The sequence below is a fragment of the Amblyomma maculatum genome, chromosome 5, assembly GCF_055883805.1.
Source record: "Amblyomma maculatum isolate TAMU_Amacu chromosome 5, ASM5588380v1, whole genome shotgun sequence".
Lineage (NCBI taxonomy): Eukaryota > Metazoa > Arthropoda > Arachnida > Ixodida > Ixodidae > Amblyomma > Amblyomma maculatum.
Window position 1 is genome coordinate 99,604,683 of NC_139348.1, and position 25,674 is coordinate 99,630,356.

The window sequence follows — 25,674 nt, forward strand, 5'->3', positions numbered from 1 at the left end:
CCTGCATAACCGTGCAATAGCTCTTTAACTTCTGTTACAGCGTCACGACGCGAACAGCGTTTTCTGTCTACTACTTCTATAATTGGAAGCTCCTGTTTTCTAGATGAACAATCCAAGGAGTTTGCAGTGTGGGCTCCACCGCAACGGCAGCATTTGTCTTTTTTTGTGGACATGATGACGAATGGTGACCATCGCCACATTTGCAACACCGCACAGAGGACTTACAACCTGGAGCACTGTGACCAGATCGCCAGCAATTAGGGCACTGCAGTGGCTTAGATTCAAGAGGATCCACAACAAAGATCAATGGCCATGCTTTTATCTCTGACGGGCATGAAGTTCCCGCAAATGTGGCAGTCACTGACTCTGTTCGTACCCGCGTATTATTAACCTCGCGGCTGCAACAATACACCGCTACCAAACCAGCGGCCGAAAGAAAGTCGCGGGTTTCAGCTGGAGTTAAAGAAGAGTCTTCTCCTCGGACCGATCCTTTTGTGGATGCAAGATGAGAAAAGATAAAGCTGCTCACCTGACGCGATCCAAATGAACTGCATTTAAGCAGATCCTTTGCGCAATCGAGGTCTGCAGATCGGCACAGTATCCGGCCACGTCCAAACTACCTCACTTCTGTAATCGAGTCATACAAGGAAGAAGCTGCCTGCAGAGCAGCTCGAACAGTCCCAGGGTTAGTCATTTTAATAAATCCGCCATCCTTGGGCTCCAGCGCTAAAGGAATGTTTCGAACGCCAGATCGCTGGAACGCTTCCAGAGGTAGATCATGAGACACAATGAAAGCAGGCCAGGGAGAGCGCTCATGAACGGGAAACTGCGCAAGCATCACTTTATAGCTGCAATCTCTCCGCGAGCCTTATCAACACGGTGAAAGGCGCCAATGCGGGGGGGAAACAAAAAAACAGGACCAGCCGCCCAATACTTAGCCGATTCACGACGCTGGGCGCGATAAGTGATGATAATGATGATGATGATGACCTGAGACAAAATGGCACATACCCACGGCGGGGGATTGGCCAGGGTGCATTGTAGGTTGTAAATTTTTATGTTCAAGGACTGGAGTATTGAGATTAATATGGATCTTTAACTAGAATTTGGAAAAAATTAAAAGCAAAAGAATAGGTAATGAAATCGTACCTAGCATAGCAATCTACCTGTGATGATGATGGCCTGAGAGAAAATGGCGCATACCCACATCTACCTGTGTGCGTCCAGTAACGGCGCACACTTCAGTCTCGTCGTCTTTCAGTCCAATTCCATAATTCTGCCTCGTGACAATACGGATTATAAACTATACGTTTATTCGAATTAAAATACTGACACGTTTACTGAAGTAACCAGATTACCATGTGCAAACTAAGAATATAATTGAATGATTAGCAAAACGGGCTTTTAAGCACTTTTCTTTGCCCCTCATGTGTGTATAGAAACCTACGGTTATGAATCGCTTCTCGACCGGATGTAGGTAGTAGTGTCCATGAAAAAAACGCCCCCGAAAGATTCGACCCCGGAAAAGGGTCCTCGAATGGAAAGGCCCTGTGGACGCGGCTCTGCTTCCAGCAGAAAAGGTCTGCAAGGCAAAACTTTGCCCAGACAAGATACCCGTCTTTGCACACTTGTCATAAAAATGAAGTTTTTGCATTCCATGCTGACTTTGATAATAGATGTAACCATTTTTTCGGAGCTAGGTCGTCCTGATACCTGATCTGTAGCCTTGGGTAACCACTAATAAGAGCAAGGGCTATCGAAAGGCCCTCGCTGATGTTTCAGTGACGAATGGTTCCAGTGGCTACGGCCTGCACTTCCGGTTGGGATAGGAAAGTAAGGACGATCACCGTAAAGCCCTATTTCCTCCGTCCGCCGCAGAAGGCGGTGGTGAGCGCACGACCAAGACAAATACGAGACCGCTAACGGAGTATCAGATCATTGCCCTATCATGCAGTGCAGGGCAAGCCATAAAAGCGCACACTCCTACTAAAGTTGGCACTTTGATAAGCGAAGTTGTTGAAGCGACGAATGGTCCAGGTACGCACTTGCCCTTGGTCACTCTTTTCTGCTGCCATCATCTTTATATTTTGTATTGTGAACGTCTCGCTTGAGCACACATCACTGCAGCTCACCAAGTAGAACCACAGGGGGTGGGGAGTGAGGAGCTTCAGCACGTGGAACCAGAAAACACACCGAGAAAAAAAATTAAAAGCAGGTTCAACTAAAATTATAAAAGGGGATGCAAGGTCAAATAAGCAAATAAGGCGCGACGTCGTTAGTGTCCACTTGCTAATGCATCGTGCAAAAGCTCACATCTGGACATTTTCACACTGTGGTAGGCCAAACACCGTTTTAGACGCTCTTCATCCCTATGAAGCCGCGCTCCAGGTCAGGCGAAAAAGTAACGTGACAATACACTTGGCATTACTGTTCGGCCCATTTTCCTACTTACCAAAAAGGCATCTTTTTGCAGGAATGTTTGTTCCAGGGACATTTCCTCCGGGGAGATTTTTATCGGAACCTGCTCTCTACCGCAGCCGTACAATGTAGGGCAGAACTGTCCGCATATGACTCCGAAATCAACTTTCTGAGATATCGTTTCATTCAGATGACCCGCGCAGACTGCAAGACCACGTGGCAAGAGAAGGCTCCACCTCCCCCCCCCCCCCCCCCATCTTTGCGCGAATAAAGCAGCCTCAGCTGATCATATGCGACCGTAGCGTTGCCCACAGGTGAAAGGGAAATATACAAATTACAATTCGTGCCTAAGCGTATCATCCTAACATCGTGCACACTATTGAACGCTTGTTGTCATGTACGGGAAAACGTTTATTACAAACGCGCTAACAATATTCCTTCTACGGCTTACCTGGGCAAGTTTTACGCCCGGTTGAATAATAGCAAATAAAAACTGCAACAAAGATGTGATCACGCGAACCGTACTTCTTCAACTACCCCCAGAGCACATGAAGCAACGCGCAATTGGTGATAACGGTACAGTTACTATAGATAAACGTACACAGTGAACACTTCAGCGCGCGAATTGGTGTTCATGTCTCGATGCCTCACCTGAAAGTTGTTGGCCTTAATCAACTTTTCGCAGATATCGATCGCATCGCAGGTACTTTTTACGAACTGCAAACAAATAAAATTGTGTATCAAAATTAAACTGCAGGCAAACATTAGAGGGGTGAAGTATCACACTGTAGAGAGGCGGAGAATGACGACAATTTTGCATCTTCATAAGACGAGATAGATAAGCAGTCGCTGTGAGAATACTTTACTTTGGCAGCAAGGTTCGTAGAAAAGTTAGGGGCGATAAATTCGGCAGACAAATAAGATGGATGAAGGGCTATAGCAAGTAAGCTGTTATCCAGGATATGCGCATAACTCTGTAGAAGTAAAAAATAAGGGACTGCGAGGCCTTTTCGTTTTGACACTGAGATCTGGGGAACAAAGCAGATTTTGACAATTGTCGCTATATAAACTTTCGTTTCCTCTCTTTTATTCGGAGTATATTTTTTAACTACCTCCAAAAGAAGGTGTAAATAAATTTGCCATAGATTTTGCCAATAGTTCTCACAGAGCACGTCGAGAAACTGCGAACGATGTTAGAAACCTCTGCTGCTTTATAGAGCTAGCATTGACACCCGTCGCCTGAGGTACATAAGAGTCTGTAGAAACTGGGTCTTGGACATCAAAACCTTTTTGAGAAGAAAATACAATCCCCAAACAGCTCTGTACCTGTCCGGAAAAACTACAGAAAATGTTCTGTTGTTATGACAGAATTTCTGTGCGGTTTTCGGCGGGAAACCTGTTGTGACAACAGAACGTTCTGCAGTAACATCAGAAATTTCTGTAGTGACGACAGAAAAGCGCTACAGAACTGCAGAAAACAGAAATATACTACAGAAAAACTACAGAACTACAGAAAATTACTACAGAACTAAAGAAAAGTTCACGTTTACGACAGAACTACAGAATATTTTGTCGTATCTTTGACATGGTTCTGTAGTTTTTTTCGACTGGGGTTGTTTTCAACGTTAATGAAGAATCCCTCCCTTCCAGAAGTTGATGAATTTTTACCAAGGAAAAAGCCACACGGGCATCTTTATTATGGCAAGGAGGATTACACATATTTTGCTCACCGAACAAGCAACTGAATACATCTTTTTACCTGCGAGGTGAGACTTCCGGAAGGCGAAGGCTTCATTTTCCACAATATAGGAATGCACGTCTTCATCATATAATTTATTAGACGTCCAACAGCGGTCGCTAGAAAAATGTCTGAAAAAAACATATTTTCAAGATTGAGTAACCTCCATTAGGATTCCAGTACACTTTCAAACACGAAGAGACGTTCGCAGGAAATATCGATATTACACTTTTTGAAAGTTAATACCTTTAAAATATCTGAAACTAGTAAATGGTGGAATGCGGGCGTAAATTTTCGAATCGGCTTATGGGCCGGTTCAGACTGAGCAATGAGTGGGCTGTGTATATATGTCAATTTTAATCCAAATGAGATTTTAAGAACTTCATTAAAAGAACGGTTACTGCGCAATGCACTCGTAGGCACCAGTGAATGAGCAAAGGGTCGCCACCGTCTTTTGTAGCGAGAGCTACATTCGGGTACTACTCGAGAATTTTGCTGTGGAACCGCTCGGGAAAGTGTCGAATGCGCCGCGGAGAGGAGGAGCAGGTTCGAAGGGCGTAACAATGGGGGCCGCGCTCCCACACCACTGTCAGAGCCGCACTTGAGGGCCACGCGGAAGCCACGTGCTAGCTGCGCTTAACAGCGCATAAGCTGCGTGTATAATGGGAGGCGAGACAACTGCGCCGCAGGACAGTCGTTTCGCATGGAGGAGAAGAGTCGGCACATTGCTCAGGGACGCTATCGAGAGGAGAGGAACCTCTCTTATGGATCAATTCCTCGAGTCCAGTAGTTGTCGCCTGGCAATTGACCATTCTTCAAAGAAACAATGAATTACCGAAAGGCCAAGCGAGCACTAGAGACGCCTGAAGAGAGAGAAGAATGTCTCGTCAAGTGGAGACGCCAGGATGCAGAGGATAAAAGGCTGCACATAACAGCTGATATGGAGCCTCCGGAAGATCAAGGGGCACAGATGACGGTGACAGATGGAGGAGCCCGTACATTCATATTTCTGCACACATTCTATCGAAACTGCAACGTGTCACAATACTGATCACAGAGCCGTTACTCTTTCGGTGCATGAAATGAAAAATCATCTATGATGACCAATGTCTCTTTATTGCTAATCAACATAAGCTAATCAATAGGTTGGACAACATGCCGAAACTAAAGGAAAGTAGCTCTCGGTATACGTATATCCTGGTGTAGACGAGCTAAGCCACTGCCCGTGTTTTTCCTCTTTTCTGCTATGATGCGCTAAAATCAGAAGCGAAAAAGTAATTGGCTGCGGTTTATCTCTGGTTAAACCGGTTTGAATTGCTTTAGCAATACCTCCATGGCTGCGCTTATGGTTCAGAATACAGTGTACCTCCTTCTCTAGTCTTTTTATTGCGACAGCAATACTGCGCCAGGCTTCGAGCCATCGCGTGGTCCCGGCGGAGGCCACGCTTGACCTTGAACAGCCGAGGAGGAGGAGAAGAAGACGAAGAAGAAGAAGACTGGTAATCTACGCTCTCGCGTCATACTCTTAAAGGATGACCTTAGCAAGTGTCCCCAGTAATGTAGCACCTTACACTGATAGGGCGTGATAGGGGAATAATGCAGCAGGCGAAAGAAGCTTCCGCCGTTGCCATCGCAATTCAACTAAGGGTAACCAGAGAAACTAGAACTAACGCTTTCCCAGTCCGAGCGCGTGGCCCCCTGACAGGAGCTGCCAACTTGGGTCTCCCGTTTCACATGGGACGGTTATGTCAGAATCAGCCTGCGAGGACCCTGGAAATCACGTTACCCCTATAGGCAAGTAAGACATGTCATACGGCTAGATTAAAGCGGGGCTTTATATGTGGGCTGGCAAGAGCTGCCAACTTGTGTCTCTCAAGGTCAAACGTGGCCCTTCCCGGGACGACGCGATGGGCTGAAACCTGGCGCATGTATTGCTGATGTAATAAAGCAGTTTATGTTTTGCCGGCAATTTTTTGGACATGAATAAACATCCACTCCTCTGGTAATAACTGCAGTTCACCATCGGCCATTAATGTCGCATTTATCTTTAGACGTAAAAGTGCGCTACTAGGCGCCCTTGCCTGTGTCCACAGCGCTTATTTCTGCAGCGCACTTGAGACGGAAGCAGGCGCCGTTTAAAAAATTAAGCGACTTTTAGAGGCGCTTTAAGGCACTCTAATGGCATTATGCGTTACCGGTAATGGCTGTGCAAGCCGCGCGTTATGTGGACTCTCATTCCCGTACACGTTTGCAGATAGCCACTTGAACTCGCACCACGCTGTTAAGTATGCCAATGCAATTGGAGCTTTCGCTTAAATTTCACGCAATTTATTCTTTTCGTGCTTGCATGCAAATGGCACATCCTGCTTCTACATATTATCTGCTTATTCTCGCAAATACATATTTACAAGCAGTCATAATGTACCAAATCTTGAGGCAGCACTGAGAACAGAAGAACGAAATCTGTGAAAGAGAAAGAAACTCACCTTCTGTCCGTTAGCGCACCAGGCTAAGTTGGAGTCGCGCTTTGTAAATAAACCTTAAGTGTTGTGGTAGGTACTGGAACGATCACCACGGTTCCTTCTCTACCTCGTTGGAGCTGACGACTCTCTGAACTACCATTTTTGACCATGACAATGATCCAATACAGCAACGCACAACAGCCAGGCATTGCTACACCCACTTGGCAACACTGCTGTGAGCCACGGATCTTTTCTGGGAAGGTTGACGAGCACGTGGATGAGTGGCTGATCAGTTACCAGCGGGTGAGCAAGTATAGTCGCTAGGATGCCACATTCAAGCTGGCCAAAGTTTATTCTTAGACTCCACACCACTGACATGGTTTGAGAATCATGAAGCCTCTTTCGCTGACCAGGATCGCTTTGAAAAAGAGATTCTCCATTCGTTTGGGAATACCAAGGCAGAACGGAAATGCGCTGACCAGACTACTCCAGCGAGCGCAGTGCCTGGAGAAACGTACACAATATACCTTGAAGAGGTTCTGAAACTGCAAAACGATGAATCCTCGCATATATGAGGAAGGCAGATTTGGACACCTCTTAAAGGGCATCACGGATGACGTATATAACTTTTTGATCACAAGGTATCTTATGTTCTGCAACGGCCGTCATCAAGCACTGTCGCACGTTCGAAGCTCTAAAGCTGCGTAGCATAATCCAGAAGTTTGGCCTGTTGTCTGATTTGACCACTGTTGCAAGCGTGAATTCTCATGAGCATTCTCATGAGCCTCCGAATTTACCCTACATGATTCGTCAGATTGTCCGTGACGACCTCTCCTGGCATCAAGATGTTGTGAGCCGCAGTGAATTCGCCTGTGACAGCTGCGCCCTGCAGGCATATCCAACCCAGCGCTCCTCTTCTAGGGGCACTACCGCTCACACTCATGCTGTCTGTGAACCCCAAAACGACTCTCGCGGCTCTTCCCTACTGACTCGCTCCTAATACAACGCGTCACCTTTTCCGCAACGACACCAGCGGCAGAACTTTGCTGATCGCTTTGATCCTGTCTCCGAAGGCTTATCGGGACAGTGCTCGTGAACCCCCATTATCCTAGCGCTGTGGTATGCTCGGCCACATATCCCGAATCTGCCGTCACCGGAACCCGGTTCCACGATACCACCGCCTTTGGTCGAATCATCTATATAACGTGAGTCCAGGAGTCCATGACCCGACCTATTCACCTCCTTCGGGCGCCTACCTCTACGCACCATCACGAAACCTAGCTTCTGACAGGAGCCCCACTCCCCCTGCCCGCCGATCCAGACGTTTGCCTTCTCGCCACCTTCTCTCCGCCGTTCTACGCCGCCACCGGGAAACTAGCGTGTGCGGCCGATGGAGGTGCGGGCCCCAGGTCATCGATGTTGCCGATTCCTTTACTGTCGATATGCTAAAGAACCGCACGGAAGTGTTAGTGGACGGTATTTGCGTTATGGCCTTAGTGGATGCTGGTGCTACAGTGTCCATGATGAGTTTTTATTATAAGAATAATCTGGTCCGTAAAATTATGTTTGCTTCGGACAACACTCATATATCGAGGCGTAGGGGGAGAATCGTTGGTTCCGATTGGTATTTGTTATGTGAATGTAGCGATTGCTGCACGTGTTTGAAACTGATTTTATGGTGTGCGTCCTCGCTCGACGGATGATATAATTCTAGGTGTTGACTTTTTAAAACAGTATGACGCAACTTTCAACTTCATCAGCGGCCGGATATCAACAAGTCATAGCCTTCGAATCGCGGCGGACTGCCCAAGCATTTTATGTCTTCAAACGTACCGTCGTTCAGGCGATGTCCGCCATCTTCGTCCCATATTCTTTAATAAATACTGCATTCTTTAATATATACTGCATTCAATATAGACCAGGCAAGGGGGAATACTGGTCAAAGGAAAGGAAACTCAGCGTCACCATTAACAAGCCATAAAATGAAGAAAGCAAGGAGCAATGCATTATAAAAAACATGATACAAAAACAAAACAGAAAATCGAAATATCATCACTGTACCTTTCGCACTCGCTGTTCAAAAAATAGTTACGTTTTGGCAAAAAAAACGCTATTCGAATGGCATGCATTCGTGATAAAGGAATAGCGATCTTTAAAAACAGATAGAACGCTCTAAAAATGTATTCAGTCTGTAGAGATGAGACTGCTGAGGTGGTTGACCCACGCGTGGATGAATGAACCATCTCGAATTAATACCTAGTTGGTAATTGTAGAGGAAACTCGGGAATCCCAGTCTAGGAAGCAATCTGCTATTTTTTAACGTGAAAATGTATTTTGATAACATGAGAGACAGGGGTGAACCTTTTCTACAATACGCATTCTATATAAACCCAATGGCTTTTTGCTGAACCATTTATATTTTATTCACGCCTTTTCTCAATTAGAAATCCCATGCTATGTAACAATAGTCCAGATTAGGCTGTTAAAGGCATTATACGAAAGCATTTACTATTGAACGGGCTATCTTCAACTTGTAATGAAAAGCTAGTTCTCTAAAAACGATCGCAAAAATGTTGCTAATGTGGCTACTACATTTGAAATGGCTATTGACCGTGACACCAAGATATTTAAATTCGTCGGCTTGGACTATTGGATATTCATTGATCTCGCAGGAAAAGTGAAACAGAACGTTTTTGTTAGTTACACGAAGAAGACGGGAATTTTTAAAACTCCATATACCAACGGTTACATCATGATGTCAATTAGTCAAGCCGCAGGTTTCTGATCTCATGATATTCTTCAATGTTTACAGCGCAGAACAAATACAAAGGCATCCATTTCAAGTGACAAGAATCTGAAACACTTTTACTAGATTGTTCGACGCTTCAGCCTTGTGATATCTCATCCCTGTACTCATTTCACTACAATACTACAGGAATCAATAGAATATTTGGTACAGCAGTTTCTTTTCAAGTCTGAGCATAAAATTGCGGTCTTTCCAAAAGTGCTTTGTATGTGTGTGTAACAAAACAAGTCCTTTGAATCTCAGAAACAGGAACCAGTTTTGAATTCAAGTTTTGTTGAAAACTTTTTATGTAGTTGGCTAGACGGCTACCTTTTTGCTTTTAGGTACCGAATATGTTCCTCTTAAGAAATTATATCCGCTAACAAATCGCACTTTCGGCCAGAAAAGGAGCGGAATATTTCCTAATATACCGGTATCGGCCTCATAATGGATAAGATAGACAAATAAAAAGGCACCCAAATGGGAAAAAATTGTTCGCAAGTGGTGGTCGTATATAAGAGAGTTTTGAAAGATGATTTCTCACTTGAGTAAAGAATATGGCATCTTCTGCCGTTACCAGGAAATATACATACATTCCGAAATGCCAGGCAGACACTGATGGTGCGGTAAATTCTATCCATTGAGACATGTAGTTTAGTCATTGATCTCCTTGGAATATCACATGTATCGGACATAAATGGCGGCTTTATTATACTTACTATCTTTCGGATCAGCATCGCAGGTACCTACGGGTCCTATGGTGCATAGAAACAAGACCAAAGCACAGCAGCTACGCGTTTGTGTCATACTTCTGCTAGACTGCGTTATGTGGAGGTATGTGAGGTGCGAGCAACGATCTTCACCAGCACCTGCATGAACATAAACATGAGTGTATGAGCAGGCCGGGTACATCTACACCATTCGAGACACGCGTAGTGCGCGCAGTTAATCTCACAGATTTTAGTTTCCTCGTTGCCTGTACACGACGGTAAATATGGGCAAACGCAAGCTTTTTCTAGTTTGGTTGAATGAAAAGATAAAATTAGAATATGCTCTCGTGACTTCATTCCCACACAGTTGAACACTGACTTCATTATAGTATACCAGCCCCTCTGGATATTTTTATAACAGTTCTCAGCTGTATTGCATAAGAAAGGATAACATATATCCATTAATAAAATAAAATCAGTGGTGTTTTGGTATGATCGGCACATCGGTAATCCCTCAGTTATAAGATATAAAAAAGTAAAGAATCTAATCAGAGTGTACTCAAAGTAGAAGGTGAACGCAAGAACATAGATATGTAAGCCCTAGAAACCCTCCCACTTCTGCGACACTGACAGCGATGGGAAGGAATCAATGCTTGATGTACTTGTACTTCGCAAAGCAAGGACGAAAAGGTTATTATGCAGCTGGAGGCTGCTAAGTCCCTTGTTCTCTATGGTCATTAGCATGGCTGCATATTTAGACGGTGCTGTGCGTATTAAAGAAAGCACTGGCATCGAACTCGAAGCGCTGAACAATAAAACCGCGCTGACAGCCCACTCCCCTCTGCACCTATACGGGATTCTTTGGCCGTCTGGATGGCAAGAAAATACTAAGATGCCTCTCACCTAGAAACTGGACAAACGCTTTCGGTTTCTTTGCCAAAAGTTTGTTTGTCCTAGTCACAAGGTGGCGGATTTTTTTTTAGAGAACTGGCAAGCTAGGCCAGTTCTCTGCCTTCAGTAGTACTGTTCTGAGCTGCGGATAGCAGTGTCATTAAGGGAAGCCGGCAAACGTCGTATGTGGCAGCTCTCTAAAACAAAGTAGAATTTAAGCTATCATGTCTAAAATTATTTGAGCGAAAGTTCTACCGCTCTAGGTACAACATAGAGATTCGCTTTGCACACTTTACCTTCAAGCCCTACCAAGGTTAAACTAAGCATAACCTGCAAGACAAACCAGATAGGAGTCTGTACAAGATAGGACTTTAACAATACTAATACCGTGGAAGAGATCCTCGAGGAACACGGGCCTCCAAGTTGCGTCATAGCCGACATAGCAGAACTCTCGCAAGCTGGTGTACCGAAGCGCCTGTGCCATGGCGCCTCCATTTTCGCGCCTGGCGCTTATGTACTCCAAAAGAGTCACAAACATATTGCTAGGTGGTGCCAGATTTATCCTCTTTTATAGAAAACGTTTTGCGCAACATTTCTTCCTGCAGCTTTACGGGCTTTGTATCACACGATCTCGTCGCTTAATTGGCAGATATCTCATCTTCTACTCAAGTGACAGTAATTCAAATCGACGTATCTTCCTCAAGTTTTATCTGTAAGTAATCTTACTACAGCACGGGACCTAGCTTAGCGCAGGGTTCGTCGCGGATATTCCATTAAATTTTATTACCTTAAAGACCCCTCGCGGGGTCTTGGTTTTCTTTTCCTTTTTGCTTGGTTTTCTTCTCAACGTTCACACGAGTGTTGTCGATCAAGATCGGTTCCGCAGCCACTCTCTGTGGTAGCGCTTGAACTGCTTCAGGATTTTCAAAGATGACAAAGCCACAATTAGGAATAGCCTTGCCACCAGTTGTCATTTTGCCCGTTGTCTTGGAGTTGATGCGAAACTCAAGAACACAGCCAAACTTCTCAAAGCATTCTCGCACTTGCTCCTCGGGGATAGTGTGCGGTAGATTTCCCACAAACACCTGCTGGTTGTCAGGGTACTGTGGTTTGGTACCAAACCTTAGGGGTGGTGGGGCAGGACCATCATCTCCACCACTCAGCACAACATCATTGCGGCCGCCCTCTGTTCGCTTGGGGGCTGGTGTTAGTGAAGAGCGCTGTGTTCGCGCCTGCTGTTGTGGCTGTGGCCCTCCCCTCTTGTCCGGCCTTGCAGGCATGCTTCCTGCCATGTGATGATCACCTCCAAAACGGCTGCCTGGGCGCCCTGCACCCGATGGACCGTGACCCGCTCCACTAGTTGGTGTACCGCCAAAGGGTGCCGCAGGACTCAGTGGCGTGAATCCAGATGACGAGAGTGGTGCCGAGTTCTTGCTCACCATGTTGGCATAGGTCTTTGTCTCAGGAGGTGCTTGGTGGTTGACCTGTGGAGCAGCAGGTGGCGCAGGAGCTTCTTCATCTTTCCAGTTCATTGCGTTGGTAGTAGGAGCAGTGGGTGCTGTAGATGGTGGCTCTTGAGGGATACCAGTAGCAAGTGAGGCTTGAGAGGAGACCTCCATGTCAGAGACTAGGTACCCTCTTCCTCTTCCTCCTCCTCTATGAACACTTCATCCTGGTAGCGGAAGATGTCGTTGCGTACATAGTACTTAAGAGGAGAGGCTGCTGTGGTGCCAATACAAATGTCTGCATGAAACGACGCATTAGCTGGCCTGCATTTGACAGCTCTCCCGTCACCTGAATGACTACACCTTCGCCCAAAGTGGTGAGCGAGTCCACCTGCTTGATTTTGGCATGACAGTCACGGACGTTGAGCTGCATGATACGTTGGTGAATTTCCAGCTGACCCATGACACACTCCTGCTTTTCAGGGCCCCCATGCACAAAGGATGAGTCCTGGCTGTAAAACCGGTGCAAGTGTAGGGGAGTCTTATTGAGCACCGTGTAATACTGTCGGACAAACTCCCGAGAGTGATCTTTATCATTCATAAACGTGTGTGGTTCTTTACTATGCAGAAATTGTTTCACGGCAGCGCTCTGCTTTGCATCTTCAGACCTTAAAAATGTTTATAATACCTTTCCCTTCTAGGCCATCCCAACGCATCAATTGGTTCGTGCGTCCCTGGACGAAGTATCGCTTAAAGTTGTTAAGCTGCAGCAACGTTGTTGCTTGTCACGGACACTTGCGCGTGATAGAAATGTGTACTTGTGGCCACCGTGTAACGGTGCGATTATTAATGCACTGAAACGTATAAATTAACTGAGCATGATAATGTTGAAACATCGGCGGGGATGCAGGCATTGCGAAATCAGGGGGTAGACGAGCCGTACGTGAAAGTGCTGGAAGATATATATAGTGGCTGCACAGCAACCATAGTTCTGCATAAAGAAAGTTACAAAATTCCCATAAAGAAACGTGTTAGGCAAGGAGACACAATCTCCCCAGTACTATTCACAGCTTGTTTAGAGGAAGTATTCAGAGACTTGGAATGGGAGCAGTTAGGGATAAGGGTAGATGGAGAATACCTCAGTAATCTGCGATTTGCTGATGACATTGCCTTGCTAAGCAACTCGGGGGATGAACTGCAAATAATGATTGATGACCTAGACAGGAAAAGTAGAAAGGTAGGCTTAAAAATCAATATGCAGAAGACTAAGGTAATGTTCAACAGCCTCGGGAAGGAACAGCAGTTTACATTAGGTAGCGAAATACTGGATGTAGTAGGCGAGTATGTCCACTTAGGACAGGTAGTAACCGCAGATCCGGACCACGAAAAGGAAATAACAAGAAGAATAAGATTGGGATAGACCGCATTTGGCAAACACTCGCAGATTATGACTAGCAGCTTACCGGTATCGCTCAAGAGGAAAGTATACAACAGTTGCATCTTGCCTGTACTCACTTATGGGGCTGAAACGTGGAGGCTAACCAAGAGAGTTCTACTTAAGTTGAGGACAACCCAGAGTGCTATGGAACGAAAAATGGTAGGCGTAACATTAAGAGATAGAAAGCGTGCAGAGTGGGTCAGAGAAATAACTCAAGTTATCGACATTCTAGTAGAAATTAGGAAGAAGAAATGGACATGGGCAGGACATGTAGTGCGAAGAGAGGATAACCGATGGTCGCTGAGGGTAACAAACTGGATTCCAAGGGAAGGAAAGCGTAGCAGGGGGCGGCAGAAAGTTAGGTGGGCGGATGAGATTAAGAAGTTCGCAGGGGTCAAGTGGATGCAGCTAGCACAGAACCGGGTTAAGTGGAGAAATATGGGAGAGGCCTTCGCCCTGCAGTGGGTATAATCAGGCTGATGATGATGATGATGATGATGATGATGATGATAATAATAATAATAATAATAATAATGATAATGTTCTGACATATGTGATCATTCTGCGCCTCCGGAGCTCCTCACCTGCGCCTCAGCACCGTTCAAGCCTTTGAACACCGCTTCCGTTGTTCCCGCGCCAAAAATAGACTTTGATCTCGCTCATCACCAACTTCCTAACCCATATTGCCGAAAATGATGGATCGACCAAGTGGTGTTACCAGACCTCCATATGCCGTTCTCCGTCACCAGCTCAACCTTTTGAAGTTACGGGTTGGCACGCTATTTTGTCACAACTACTACCCGCTGGGCCATGCCAAGGTTTCAGAAAATCTCGCGCTATCTGCACCCTCATACTCTGCAGGCCTTTCACGTCGATCCCACTTCTGGCCAACTTTGCTACCAGAAAACCTACGACCGCATTAAGAGCCATTTCTTCTGGCTTGGCCTCTCAACCTCTGTATTGAAATACGTCGCGTCTTGCAACCATTGCCAAGAACGCAGGTGGTCCACGGCACCTCCGGTCGGTCTCCTTTCGCCTCTCCGGTGTATTTTCACGCCTTTCGAAGTGGCCGGCATCGACTTATTTGAGCCCCTGCCCTCGACAACATCGGGCAACTGCTGCAACGTGTGGTCAGCCGCCTCACTCGACACGCTGAAACAGTAGATCTTCCTTCCGGCTCTGCTTCTGCAATGGCAAATTTCTCCACACCGTACTTCTTCGCCATGGCCCCATTTTCCCTTCAGCGATTGCGGAAGTTGTTCCTCACCTCCATACTCGCAGTAGTGCTTCATGCTTCAGGCACGGTGCGGATAAGTACGTCCACTTACAACCAGCAGACATTGTCCTCACAGAATGCTTTCATTGCACCCTTTTGACGTGCTGTCCACTTTCATTCACGCTCATCGCTACAACTGGGACACTATACTCCCCATTCACACCTTTGCCTACAACACCGCCGTTCAACGAACCATAATCTATTCTCCGTTTTTCCTTGCTTATGGCCGCCCTCCCCCCTCCCCCCCCCCACCTTCTCAGTGAAATCTTCTCAGCATGCACAAGTTCTGATGAACCTGCCCACGAACAGTTCGTTTCTCGTATCACTCCCTGCCGTGAACTTGCCCGCCCTTCAAAATGGAGCTACTGAATCTTCCAGAGAAGCACATATAATTCGACCCATCGCTCAGTTTCCTTCTAACCTGGCGACAAAGTATTGCACTGGAATCCCACTCGCATCCACGGCTTGTGTGAAAATTTTCTGACCCGCTTCATTGACCTCTACACGGTTCTAGAGCAAGCATCCCTGGTGACCTATCCAAACGTCCCTGCATCTCCTATTCGTGACCGTCGATGTCGCAGCACCACGGTAGCGCACGTGTCGCGATTGAAACTTTATCCACCAAAATTCATCGATAACCTGCGACTATGATGGTCGTTTTCTTTCAGGCGGGAGAAGATTGTAAATACAACCTGGCATTTGCTGGTCAACTCCTTTTATAGGAGGTGCGAACCAGCGTGGTGCCCATGAATCGCGAGTTGGTAGTCGGTACAATAAATATTTGATTATTCAACTTATAAACAGGCTACGTGTAGGAGTATTGTGAAAGGAGGGCGAGCACAAGAAGCGAAGGATACAAAAAGCAGACGGTAAGTCATAACAGGTGCCAAATACTAAGAAAGTCATCAGCCAACTGTTACAAAACGTTGAATAATAAAATGTAATGAAGCATATAAAACAACAAATAAACCCATAGCAGTGCTTGCTCTTTGGAAACTGCCGTGTCATGAATGGTAATATTACGATTAGGAAGATCTTTCCAGTAGCTTAAGGCACACAGTAGCTCTGATGAATTAAAAGCTGTGGTTCCACCGATTATGTGCCTAAAGCTCTGGTGGTTACAAAGGCCATTGGATATGCGATGTGGTTCGGCAAGGGGTGAGTGCTAGGAGCCTGACTATGAATTATATTAAAAAAATAGACAAAGCAAAGCCATCTTCCTACGCACCTTTAGCGTCTGGGCTGTTAGCGATAATTTGATATTACGAACGGTTGTTTGTGGCTCATATTTCCTGGTTATAAAACGTGCAGTGCGATTCTGAATGCGTTCGAGCTATTGTAGTAAATAGGTTTGATGAGGTGACCAGATGGATGAGGCCAATTCAAGTTGCGAGCGAAAAATGGCTGATAAGTTAGATTTCGGATAGTAGGAGCACCTAGAAGAATACGAGGACACGTGTGTGCAAGGATTAAAGTTGAGTGAGTAAATGAGTAGGTGAAAGCTGAAGGTTTCGTTTTGAGGGAAAAAGACACAGTTTTATACTTATCAGTATTCAGCTTAATTTTTCGCTATGTGCACCAGTAAGTGATCTGATCGAAGTCTTTGTGACGTTTAAGGTGAACGACCACTACTCGTATATGACAGAGTTCCTGAAGCCGGCACTTAATAAGCACCTGGCTGTCTTGTAACCTTAGCCGGTGCTGCTTTATTTCATGGTCGTGGTTAGTGTTTTTACCACACGTACATAGTGCTCTATCAAATGTCTACTGTTTCGAAGCCCCCCAAGGCGGCTTTGACCGCCCGCTGCATTCCTTCTTGGGTTAAATAAAAATCACTACCATGGCACGTTTGTTGTATACGTATAACGCAGCACCGCTTTTACGCGATCACGCAGAAGCCTGTAAATTCAAAGTGATAATTTGATAATGTCATCATATCCATAACTCACAAGTGATACTGATAATGTGATCATAATCATAAATTACAAGTGATAATCTGATAATCTTAGAATAATTGTGATAATCTCAGCCGGTACCTGTAGTAGCAGAAGAGCGTGGCCATTTGATGCCCAGTTTTGCCAGTTCAAGCCATAGTAAGGGACAGAGTCAAAGTGAACACGCAAAACGAACAAGCCTAAGCTTCAGTACCTATGTTGGTCTTCGACACCGATGGTACTGATAAGTATTGCATGTCCATGCTTCGGTTGCAAGTGGTCACCTCCAGCCACTTCTAGATAGTTCAACACCAGTTTCCACTGTCGCCAAGTTACTCCACGTTTGTCTAGAATAGGCAGCAACACCTAAGAAAGCGGCAATGCTACCAATCTAATGATTCAGAAAGCGTGGTCCTCGGAACGTAAAACTACACGGGAGTCCTCGCCGGTCGTCTGTAATTTTCGGTATTCGGGACAAGGGAACGAATAGATGGGGCCAGCAGCTTATAGTAGACTGTTTATTTCCGAAACAGAGTGAGCGCATGCCGTGTCGAGAAAACGGAGGCGCTATCTTAGGCAGCACATGCCGTCGCAGAAACAGAGCTGGAGCTTGTCCGGGATACAAGATTTAGGAGATGAAATCCTACATAGTGTCAACATGGTCCACTCTTTCTTGGAATTCAGGGGAGCTCCGCTCCTCGCCCCAGTACGATGCCCCCACAAGTGACTGCAGCAGAACCGCTGAAAAAAGAAAAACATTCGTTTTGCGCCGCACCACTGCATTGTGCACTGCATTGCATCGTGTGCGAAGTGGCTTCACATGCACAGAAAGCAGCTGTAAGGGAATACTTTGCAGTGTGATATCAATCAGCCCTCATAAAACACCCAGCAAGAGAGAACAATTATATTCCAAATTTAGAGGGGTCATTGGGCTTCACGAATAACTTGCATAAATCAGACACATAGCAATTTTGTAACGCATTGCGTTGCACAATGCACTAACTAGTACCATCTAATGAGTGTTCGGAATATTCAAACGAACTCCACAAAGTCCTTTTCGGAATAAACTTTCTAATCAAAAGAAATCCTTCCACAAAAAGAATTCACGCTGCTCAACATATCAAAACAAATGAGATGACTGCATGCTGTGTTTAACTTGCTTTAGACAGCATCTAACTGCCGCTATGTGCTTTCTTAACTGCCGACGTTCCTTCGACAAAGTTGGGAACAGCACTTTGTTCTTCTTAGTATTAACAAATATTTGTGCCAAACATGATGCACCAGACGAACCTAGCCTTGCTTTACGTGAAAAGCTTACTAAAATCACAAAAGGCTTCACCATAAGAGAACAAATACGCGATAAGCTGCGCGTTGCATGCTTTGCCAATAATCGCTACGGTTGCCGCCTAGTAGGGTACTCAGCATGCGGCAGAAATATTTTATACTCTGTACTGTTTTTATTTGTTAATATCAGTCAGACAGAAAAGGGTAACCTTATTTGGCATGGGTAATTGTGTTCTTTGAAGAAGTTCGTATCATTCGGTTATTGCGTGCTAGGAAAGAACCATGCTCCACGACTAGCACTTTTCGTGCCATTTGGGTTGGAGAAGGAAGAATGTTCAAACAGCTTCTTTCTCAGCAAGTCCCTTTTGCGGCTCTACATTAGGTTCCTCTGTTTTTCTGATTTTACCATTTCGTAATTTTGGATAATTAACACTAATAGTTTAAACACAAAATATCTAAGACGCATACCTGACAGCAATGCCCCCATAAATATGTATCCTGAAAGGCCTGCCATGGCAATCAAGTCCTGCAAGAAAAAAGGGTCATAACTTAAATTCGTGAAAGTTTCTAATCCTTTGTATTCAGTTATCTATGAGAGAGAGAGAGAGAACAACTTTTATTTAAAATGCCTGCAGAATCGGTTAGGCTCCCTCCACGCAGGGAGGACAAGCTTTTACCGCGACGCGGCCACTACGTCAGTCTCGTGCGTTGTGCTCCTTGAGGTCTTGTTACGTCCCTCGCTACTTCCGCGGGTTCGAGAGGGCCGCCGCCCCCTTCTTGGGGGTGCTGCCCCCCTCTCCTCGGTTTCGCTCGGTCGCTGCCTCTCTAGAGCTGCCGAGACCTGCTGGACGGCCTTGAGTTGTGTCTCTTGATCACAGCTCCTCGTTGCAGCCTCTAGCTGCGGCGGGATCGTCGTCTTCTCGCTGGCTTCGCGCGGATTTACGCTACAGTCCCAAAGGATGTGAGCCGCGGTGGCTCTCTCCTTCGCGCATAGTCTACACATGTCGCTCGCGTGCACACTCGGACACATGTGCTTAGCTAGCACCGGGGTAAGCAGGGACCCTGTCTGTAACTGTCTGTATAACACTGCCTCCTTCCGGGTAAGCCCCGGGTGAGGTGGCGGCATAGTCTGTCTGTTCAGTCTGTACCACTTCACTATTTCGTTGAAGGTGGTCATCTTGTCCTTGGCACTGCGCCGCGACCAAGACTCCGAGTCGGCCGTGCTTGCAGCCGCGCGGTTGGTTAGTCCTCGCGCGGCCGAGTTGGCCGTCTCGTTGTGGTTCACGTTTCCGCGTTCCGACACGTCACTGCCCATGTGGGCCGGAAACCACTTGATCACCACAGGACTTTTGCGTTCGATGTCTTCGGCCTTGCGCAGTATGCGCGCGGCCTCACTACATACCCTACCCTTGGCGTAGTTCTTCACTGCCGTTCTAGAGTCACACAACACTGTAGTGCATCCGGGGTCGGAAACGGCCAAGGCGATGGCCACCTCCTCCGCCCGGTGCGCTTCTCGAGTCCGGACGCTCACCGCGGTCTTCGTTGCACCCGTCGATGCCCCGACAACCACCGCCGCGTATGCGTCGGTGTTCCCTCGATACTCCGCCGCGTCCACGTAGGCGGCGCCTTCTTCTCTGGCGTGGAGGTCTACGAGAGCCCTGGCCCTCGCCAACCTCCGCTCCCTGTTGTGCTCGGGGTTCACGTTCTTCGGGATCGGGAAGACCCTGAGCTTTCTGTTGATGCTATCTGGTATAGGTACGTCTTTCTGCTGCTTGCCTTCCCTCGGTTCGAGGCCAAGGTCCCGCAGTATCTGTCTTCCGGTTCTCGTTTCAGAGAGACGCTCGAGTTGCGCCGTTCTCTGTGCTTCGGCTATTTCGTCCAGCGTGTTGTGGACTCCCAGCGCCATGAATTTTTCGGTGCTCGTGCCCCCGAGGAGACCGAGTGCCGCCTTATATGCCTTGCGTATGGTGGCGTCTATCTTGTTACGTTCACTCGGCCTCCAGTTGTGGAAGGCGGCCACGTACGTTATGTGGCTAACTGCGAAGGATTGAAAGTACCATCAAGATGTAGATTGTTATCTGAACCGCTCATAAAGAACGCGTAGCGGTAGTTATGCAGAAAGATTTTACTCTAAGACACATGGCTATTTTTATCTCCGAGCATTAGTGTACGAAGGCAATTGTGAAATAATTTCATGACATATGAAAGCAAGAAATTAGATCTTTATTTAAAAAGCCAGAAACAATGCGAGAGCTTCCATGGGAACAGCTTTGAAAAGATGATAATTCTTTCTGCTACACTGAGCCTCCTAATCTTGTCCAATGTGAGATGAGAAGATACAAGGAGCCGGCTCCAGCAGCACCGATTTCTCTCAGCGGTGCGTCTTTTCAGAATAGGTTCGGTAAATGTTATAGACGGAAACTACTCTGATAGAAAAGGAATGATTATGAACAGTAGTAAAACTTACCTAAAGGGTGGTGGCGTTTCTAAATGGCTTCACACAAGAACTGTGTACTGAAATGCTGCTTGTGCAGTTCAGTTTATATATCGCAAAACCTGGGCTGAAATACAGTTGGAACGAAAAGGAAAGCTTAATTAAAGTTTGCTGACACCGCAAGCTATCATTGTATCCGCGTAAGTTAAAAGTGGCAGGAAAATTAAAAATAGGGCATTGTGAAAGCTATTTTGATCTACGGCTGCTTCAGACAATTGAAAATCTGATGTCATTTTTTGAACGAACTTGTTTTGTAGAAGCAGCCGCCAGTCTACCTACGTCCGTTAGAAATGAGACTGGCTTATTGTTTTATTTCAGCAGAACAAGGACTAAGGTTTTTTGTAAATTAAGTTTTAAAATTGGACACAATTTACGCAATTATGGTAGAGTCTGACCATACCGGACTATGAATGCCTACCTCAATGCGATTTTCTTCAGAAATGGGCGGCAATGTTTTATTCTTGAATATCTTCCTCTACGAAAATATGTTTTTGAAAGAGCCACAGGGAAAATGAAACCTTGAAACATCACAAAGATATTTGGCTTGAAATTTTCAAGTCACAATTTGCCGCATTGACAGCGTTATTTTCAATAAGGAATTCCTTGTGGCTGCCTTAAAGTCAAATAAAGTGAGGAGTGACGGCTGGTATAAAATGCTAAATAGTAGGCTCTTCAACATTTCTCATATCTGCGAACATACTTTATATGCAATTTTGCTATTTTGTTAACGGGACAACAGCTTGCAAAAGTGCGTACAACAAATATCACTCGCGTACATTAACTAGGTTTCTGCGGAGAGATTACGGGACCAAAGTAGATGCTCAGAGGTTGAGTTGTAAAAACCGTTAATTCCCAAACTGGCATTTGATGTGTTCTGACTGCTATACGTACTAGTGTAATGATAAACCTGTGGTTTTGACAAAACTTCAAACTATATCGTAAAACCTGGGAGGTCTGCAGTTAAAACACCACAATGCTCTTGGCCGCATATAACGACGCTCTTTAGATCATTTTCTCATACTTGAATGGCTTCCAAGTAACATTTTTCGTGTATAGCTGCTTTTACTCCCAAGCAAACATTGAAAATTGTTTTGTGATGAATCCTCAAAGCATTGTCTCATGTTGTTCCCGTTACCATTTGCCTCTCTCCCACGCAGACCGGTTCAGCTGCCGTAGAGGGAAACTTCATGGTAACGGGAAACGAATGGGTCGCTGCTTTGAGGAATCGTCCCAGGCCCCAATAAAAATGTAATAATAAAGACTGGAGAGCACATACATAATCAAAAAATTTGCAATGTTTCTATACTTTGAGCTGCTAAATGTAGATCCATTTAGTTTTCATGATGATTTCAATATATATCGAGCCATTGCATGCAGCTTCCAGATCCGATTGGCAAGGAATTTTAACCAATGCAGTAAAAATCGAACGAGCACAAGCCACATGGAGGCGGTCCGTTCTCATTGCCTTGCGGGAATTCCCACCACTTGGAGTATTCAGCTGCCCGTTTTCCGGCCGACCACTTGAACGTCACAAAACCTAGGCGAGATCATCCGCAAAGTCGTAGGGGATGAGCTTCGGCAGCAGCTCCCGTCTACTGTCCGCACGGCTTCCTGAGCCCTCTTGCAGGCTGTCAGCGAAGAAGTACAACGTGCCCTCTATGCACAGTGCTTCATGGTTTTTCGCTTTAGCAACCCGCACATGCGTACCAGTCCTTTGCTCGTCGCTCGCGCCACTGCAGCTCTACTCACCATCTTCTCGTTAGTATTACCCGCCTGCAAAGCAACATACTACGGCGTACGAACTTTGTCCTCAATAGCACAGGGTATGGTAGGCCGACCTAAGAACGACAAATGACGGCCGCCCGCTGTGCTTCCACTGCGGAGAATCCGACCACGTTTACTGTCATGGCCCTTACCGTGAGCTTGGCCTTAGTGGCTTCTAGCGGAATGCTCCCCGCTCAGAGTTCTCCGTGACGCCCCATTACATATTTAAATATCTGGACCATATAACACCGCCCAAGAGGCTCGCCCTCTTGACCTTCGCTCATCCCCGCCCTGTTGGTACGATTCCCCCTTCGTCGCAATAGGCTGCAAAGCCTTTCCTCCCGTCGGAAAGCTATGTAAGACACGTGACGCCTGGAGGTGGCCTTCCCGAACCTACACGAGTTAAAGAGCCTGCATGGGCGTTGCCCAGCTCCTACTCGCGAACCAACGACCTTCCCGACGAACTTCTAGATGATATTCTTGATGAGCATTCCACTTCTTTTATGACTTTTCCGAAGACCCTCACGGCAGAGTGCCATAAATATTGATAATATTGTTGATGGATACTATGCGAGGAAACGGCGCTCGTCGACCCCGATCTAAACTATTTCTTTTTAACAGAGAGCTTTGCACCCGACTTCATCAAGTAATGTCGCCCATGGGAAGACCCCAAAATAAGCATCCCTGGATGCCACCACGTGAAACCGAAAAGCAGGTGATCTGTTCGTGTTGAGATTAACAGCCACTCGTGCCTTTTCAGTTTCATCGTAAACAGAACGATACTCGAGATATTATTATGGGAACAAATTTCTTGAGAGTGTGTATAGCTGTAATTGACCTCGCCCAACAGTTCCCCTCGGTTGCAGAGGCACTTCACTTCTTCCACGTTCATCGCTACGTCTTTATGTGGGAGCTGAATGCGAGTGGTCAATTCATGTTCAGCCCGCTCATGGCAGTCGCTGCTCGTCTCAGTTTCCAATAGCTGGCGATGAAAACTCCTGCTACGTCGAAAGATGCTCCTCAAGGTCTTCATGCCGATTCGAGCGGCTTCTTCTAAGCTATTGTAGACATTCTGGATCGAGCATTATCGTTCCAACCGATGAAATGCGCAACGCGCTCGAACTGATCAAGCCAGGCGTGGTCGTCCTCCTGGTTGCCTCCGTGAAAGGATTTTGGGAGCCGAGATTTTGCAGACTCACAAAAGAAGCAGGAAGGCAGGGGGTGACGTCTGACTTTTCTGCGTCGGCACAGCCATGTGTGGGCTTTGTTGAGGCAGGACCCCGATTGCGGCGATACGCTGTGGAGCCTGTGGCCTACAGAATGAACGGGGGTTCTCACAAGAGGAATCGAGCATGTGCTTCACCTCTGCGAGGAAGGGTGGAGTATCAACCGAGTATACCAAACGATCTCCACCACATATTACAGGCCAGACGAAACCCAATCGTATACGCCAAGACCAGAGCCAGCTTGAACTCACCTTCACCAGAGCGCGCCCACTACGTTTCCGTCACGGTTTAGCGAGAAGGTTGCTCAAGCGATGTCTGTGGCAATATTGCAAGGAGAATAATGTTCACATAAAAGTGTGAAATAAAAAGAGTTCTTTATCCCTAAAAACTAATTATTATAAGTTTTGGACTCAGCGTACAATATTGCTTTGTGAAACTGAGTGCAGATACAACTCGACATAAATCTAGGTTTTAAAAAGGGTTTTTTCGCACGTGTGTTCAAATATCGGAAGCGAAAAGTAAGCTTTTCAATCGAAGGTAAATTGTCCTTGTAGTGCATTTTGTTTTGGTATTCCGACAAGGACCAAGTAAAGGTGTGACAAATTGTGAAGACTATAAGGGACAAGCGTATTTCGAGCAGCTAGTCCACTTTATGGTAAATGGAAATTTCAATTTAGAGAACGTTCGTTGCCATAACTTTTGATGTCGTAACCACGGTGCCAATTTTCATATTTAGAAACTAGGGTCAGGGTAATAATTCTGACAAAATGTTTCCTAATTTATTCCTGATCTTAACGCGAATTATGGTTTGCGACTCAAATTGCATCAATACGCCCTTTCCTATGGTACTCTGCCATGCAAATATTGCTGATTCGGTTTACAGTGATGGGATTTAAATCCCTTGCGCTGTATTTAATTCTTTAGGGACCGTGAACAAGTACTGATCTTCAAAGTTGTTTTGAGAATTTTGTTTCACATTGCAGAGCCTAAATAACTCTTGAATAAAATATATCACACTTTAGGTATTGATATGCTCTTCTTACACAAACATATGTGTTGTGAGCCATGACATATTGCACCACAAAAACATTTCAGTGAAAATTTTCGGGAAAACGAGCACAATTCTGGAAAAGCAGATTAATGTAGAAAACGGTAATGAAATGGTATTTACAAATGGTTCAACGCCATATTTAATTCTTATGAAAACATGTCATGCTATGTTCAAATTTAATTTTAGTTTTTACTCTAAGAGGACTTTAACTAAAATACGACGGATATCTTAAAAACGTCTCAAACGATAATCTAAGTATATATTTCGCACAAATTATTTAAGATGTAAGATAAAGGAGTATAATTTAAAACACCTTTTTATACTTAAGACATGGTGTTCACGAAATTCATGACACGAATAAACAATATTTATTTGCGAACATCTCGAAGGAACAAAATATTTTTAACGAACCTAACAATATAAAACGTACCTGTGGTGTGAATATATGCCGAGTTAAAATGATTGCATACAATACATTCTACTAAATTTAAAAAATTGACTCTCACATCCTAATATTTCTTGTTTTATCTCCATTTCAAAAGCACTGGTCACCTGTAAGTGAGCCTGAGATGAAAAATAATTTCACAAGTTACTGTTTTATTATTCTCACTTTGTAGGGAATTTAGAGCCTTGTTTGGGGACGTGCAGAATGTTTGTTGGGGCCGATTTATATTAGCAAACATTTCTAATCGTATGCTTATTTTGCTGCGCAGATAAGCGCAATGAATAATATTCGAAAGTATTTAAGGTTGAAAGGA

General features: G+C 45.5%; 2 protein-coding genes across 4 annotated transcripts in view; both read right to left on the bottom strand.

Moving 5' to 3' along the window:
• Nucleotides 1-4,282, bottom strand: part of LOC146189006 (uncharacterized) — a 37,985-nt gene extending 33,703 nt beyond the window's left edge. For all 3 annotated transcript variants that reach the window (XM_084603193.1, XM_084603194.1, XM_084603192.1), the window contains exons 1-2: nucleotides 4,178-4,282; nucleotides 3,070-3,135 (exon numbers count right to left, since the gene is read on the bottom strand). In XM_084603193.1, the coding sequence (XP_084459319.1) occupies nucleotides 3,070-3,135; nucleotides 4,178-4,246 (135 nt within the window). In that variant the 5' untranslated portion in view covers nucleotides 4,247-4,282. The remainder of the gene's footprint in view (nucleotides 1-3,069; nucleotides 3,136-4,177) is intronic.
• Nucleotides 4,283-11,792: 7,510 nt separating this feature from the next.
• Nucleotides 11,793-12,623, bottom strand: LOC146189007 (uncharacterized). The gene has a single exon (XM_084605157.1). It carries the CDS (start codon nucleotides 12,621-12,623, stop codon nucleotides 11,793-11,795), a length of 831 nt encoding a protein of 276 aa, XP_084461283.1.
• Between the last annotated feature and the right edge of the window lie 13,051 nt (nucleotides 12,624-25,674).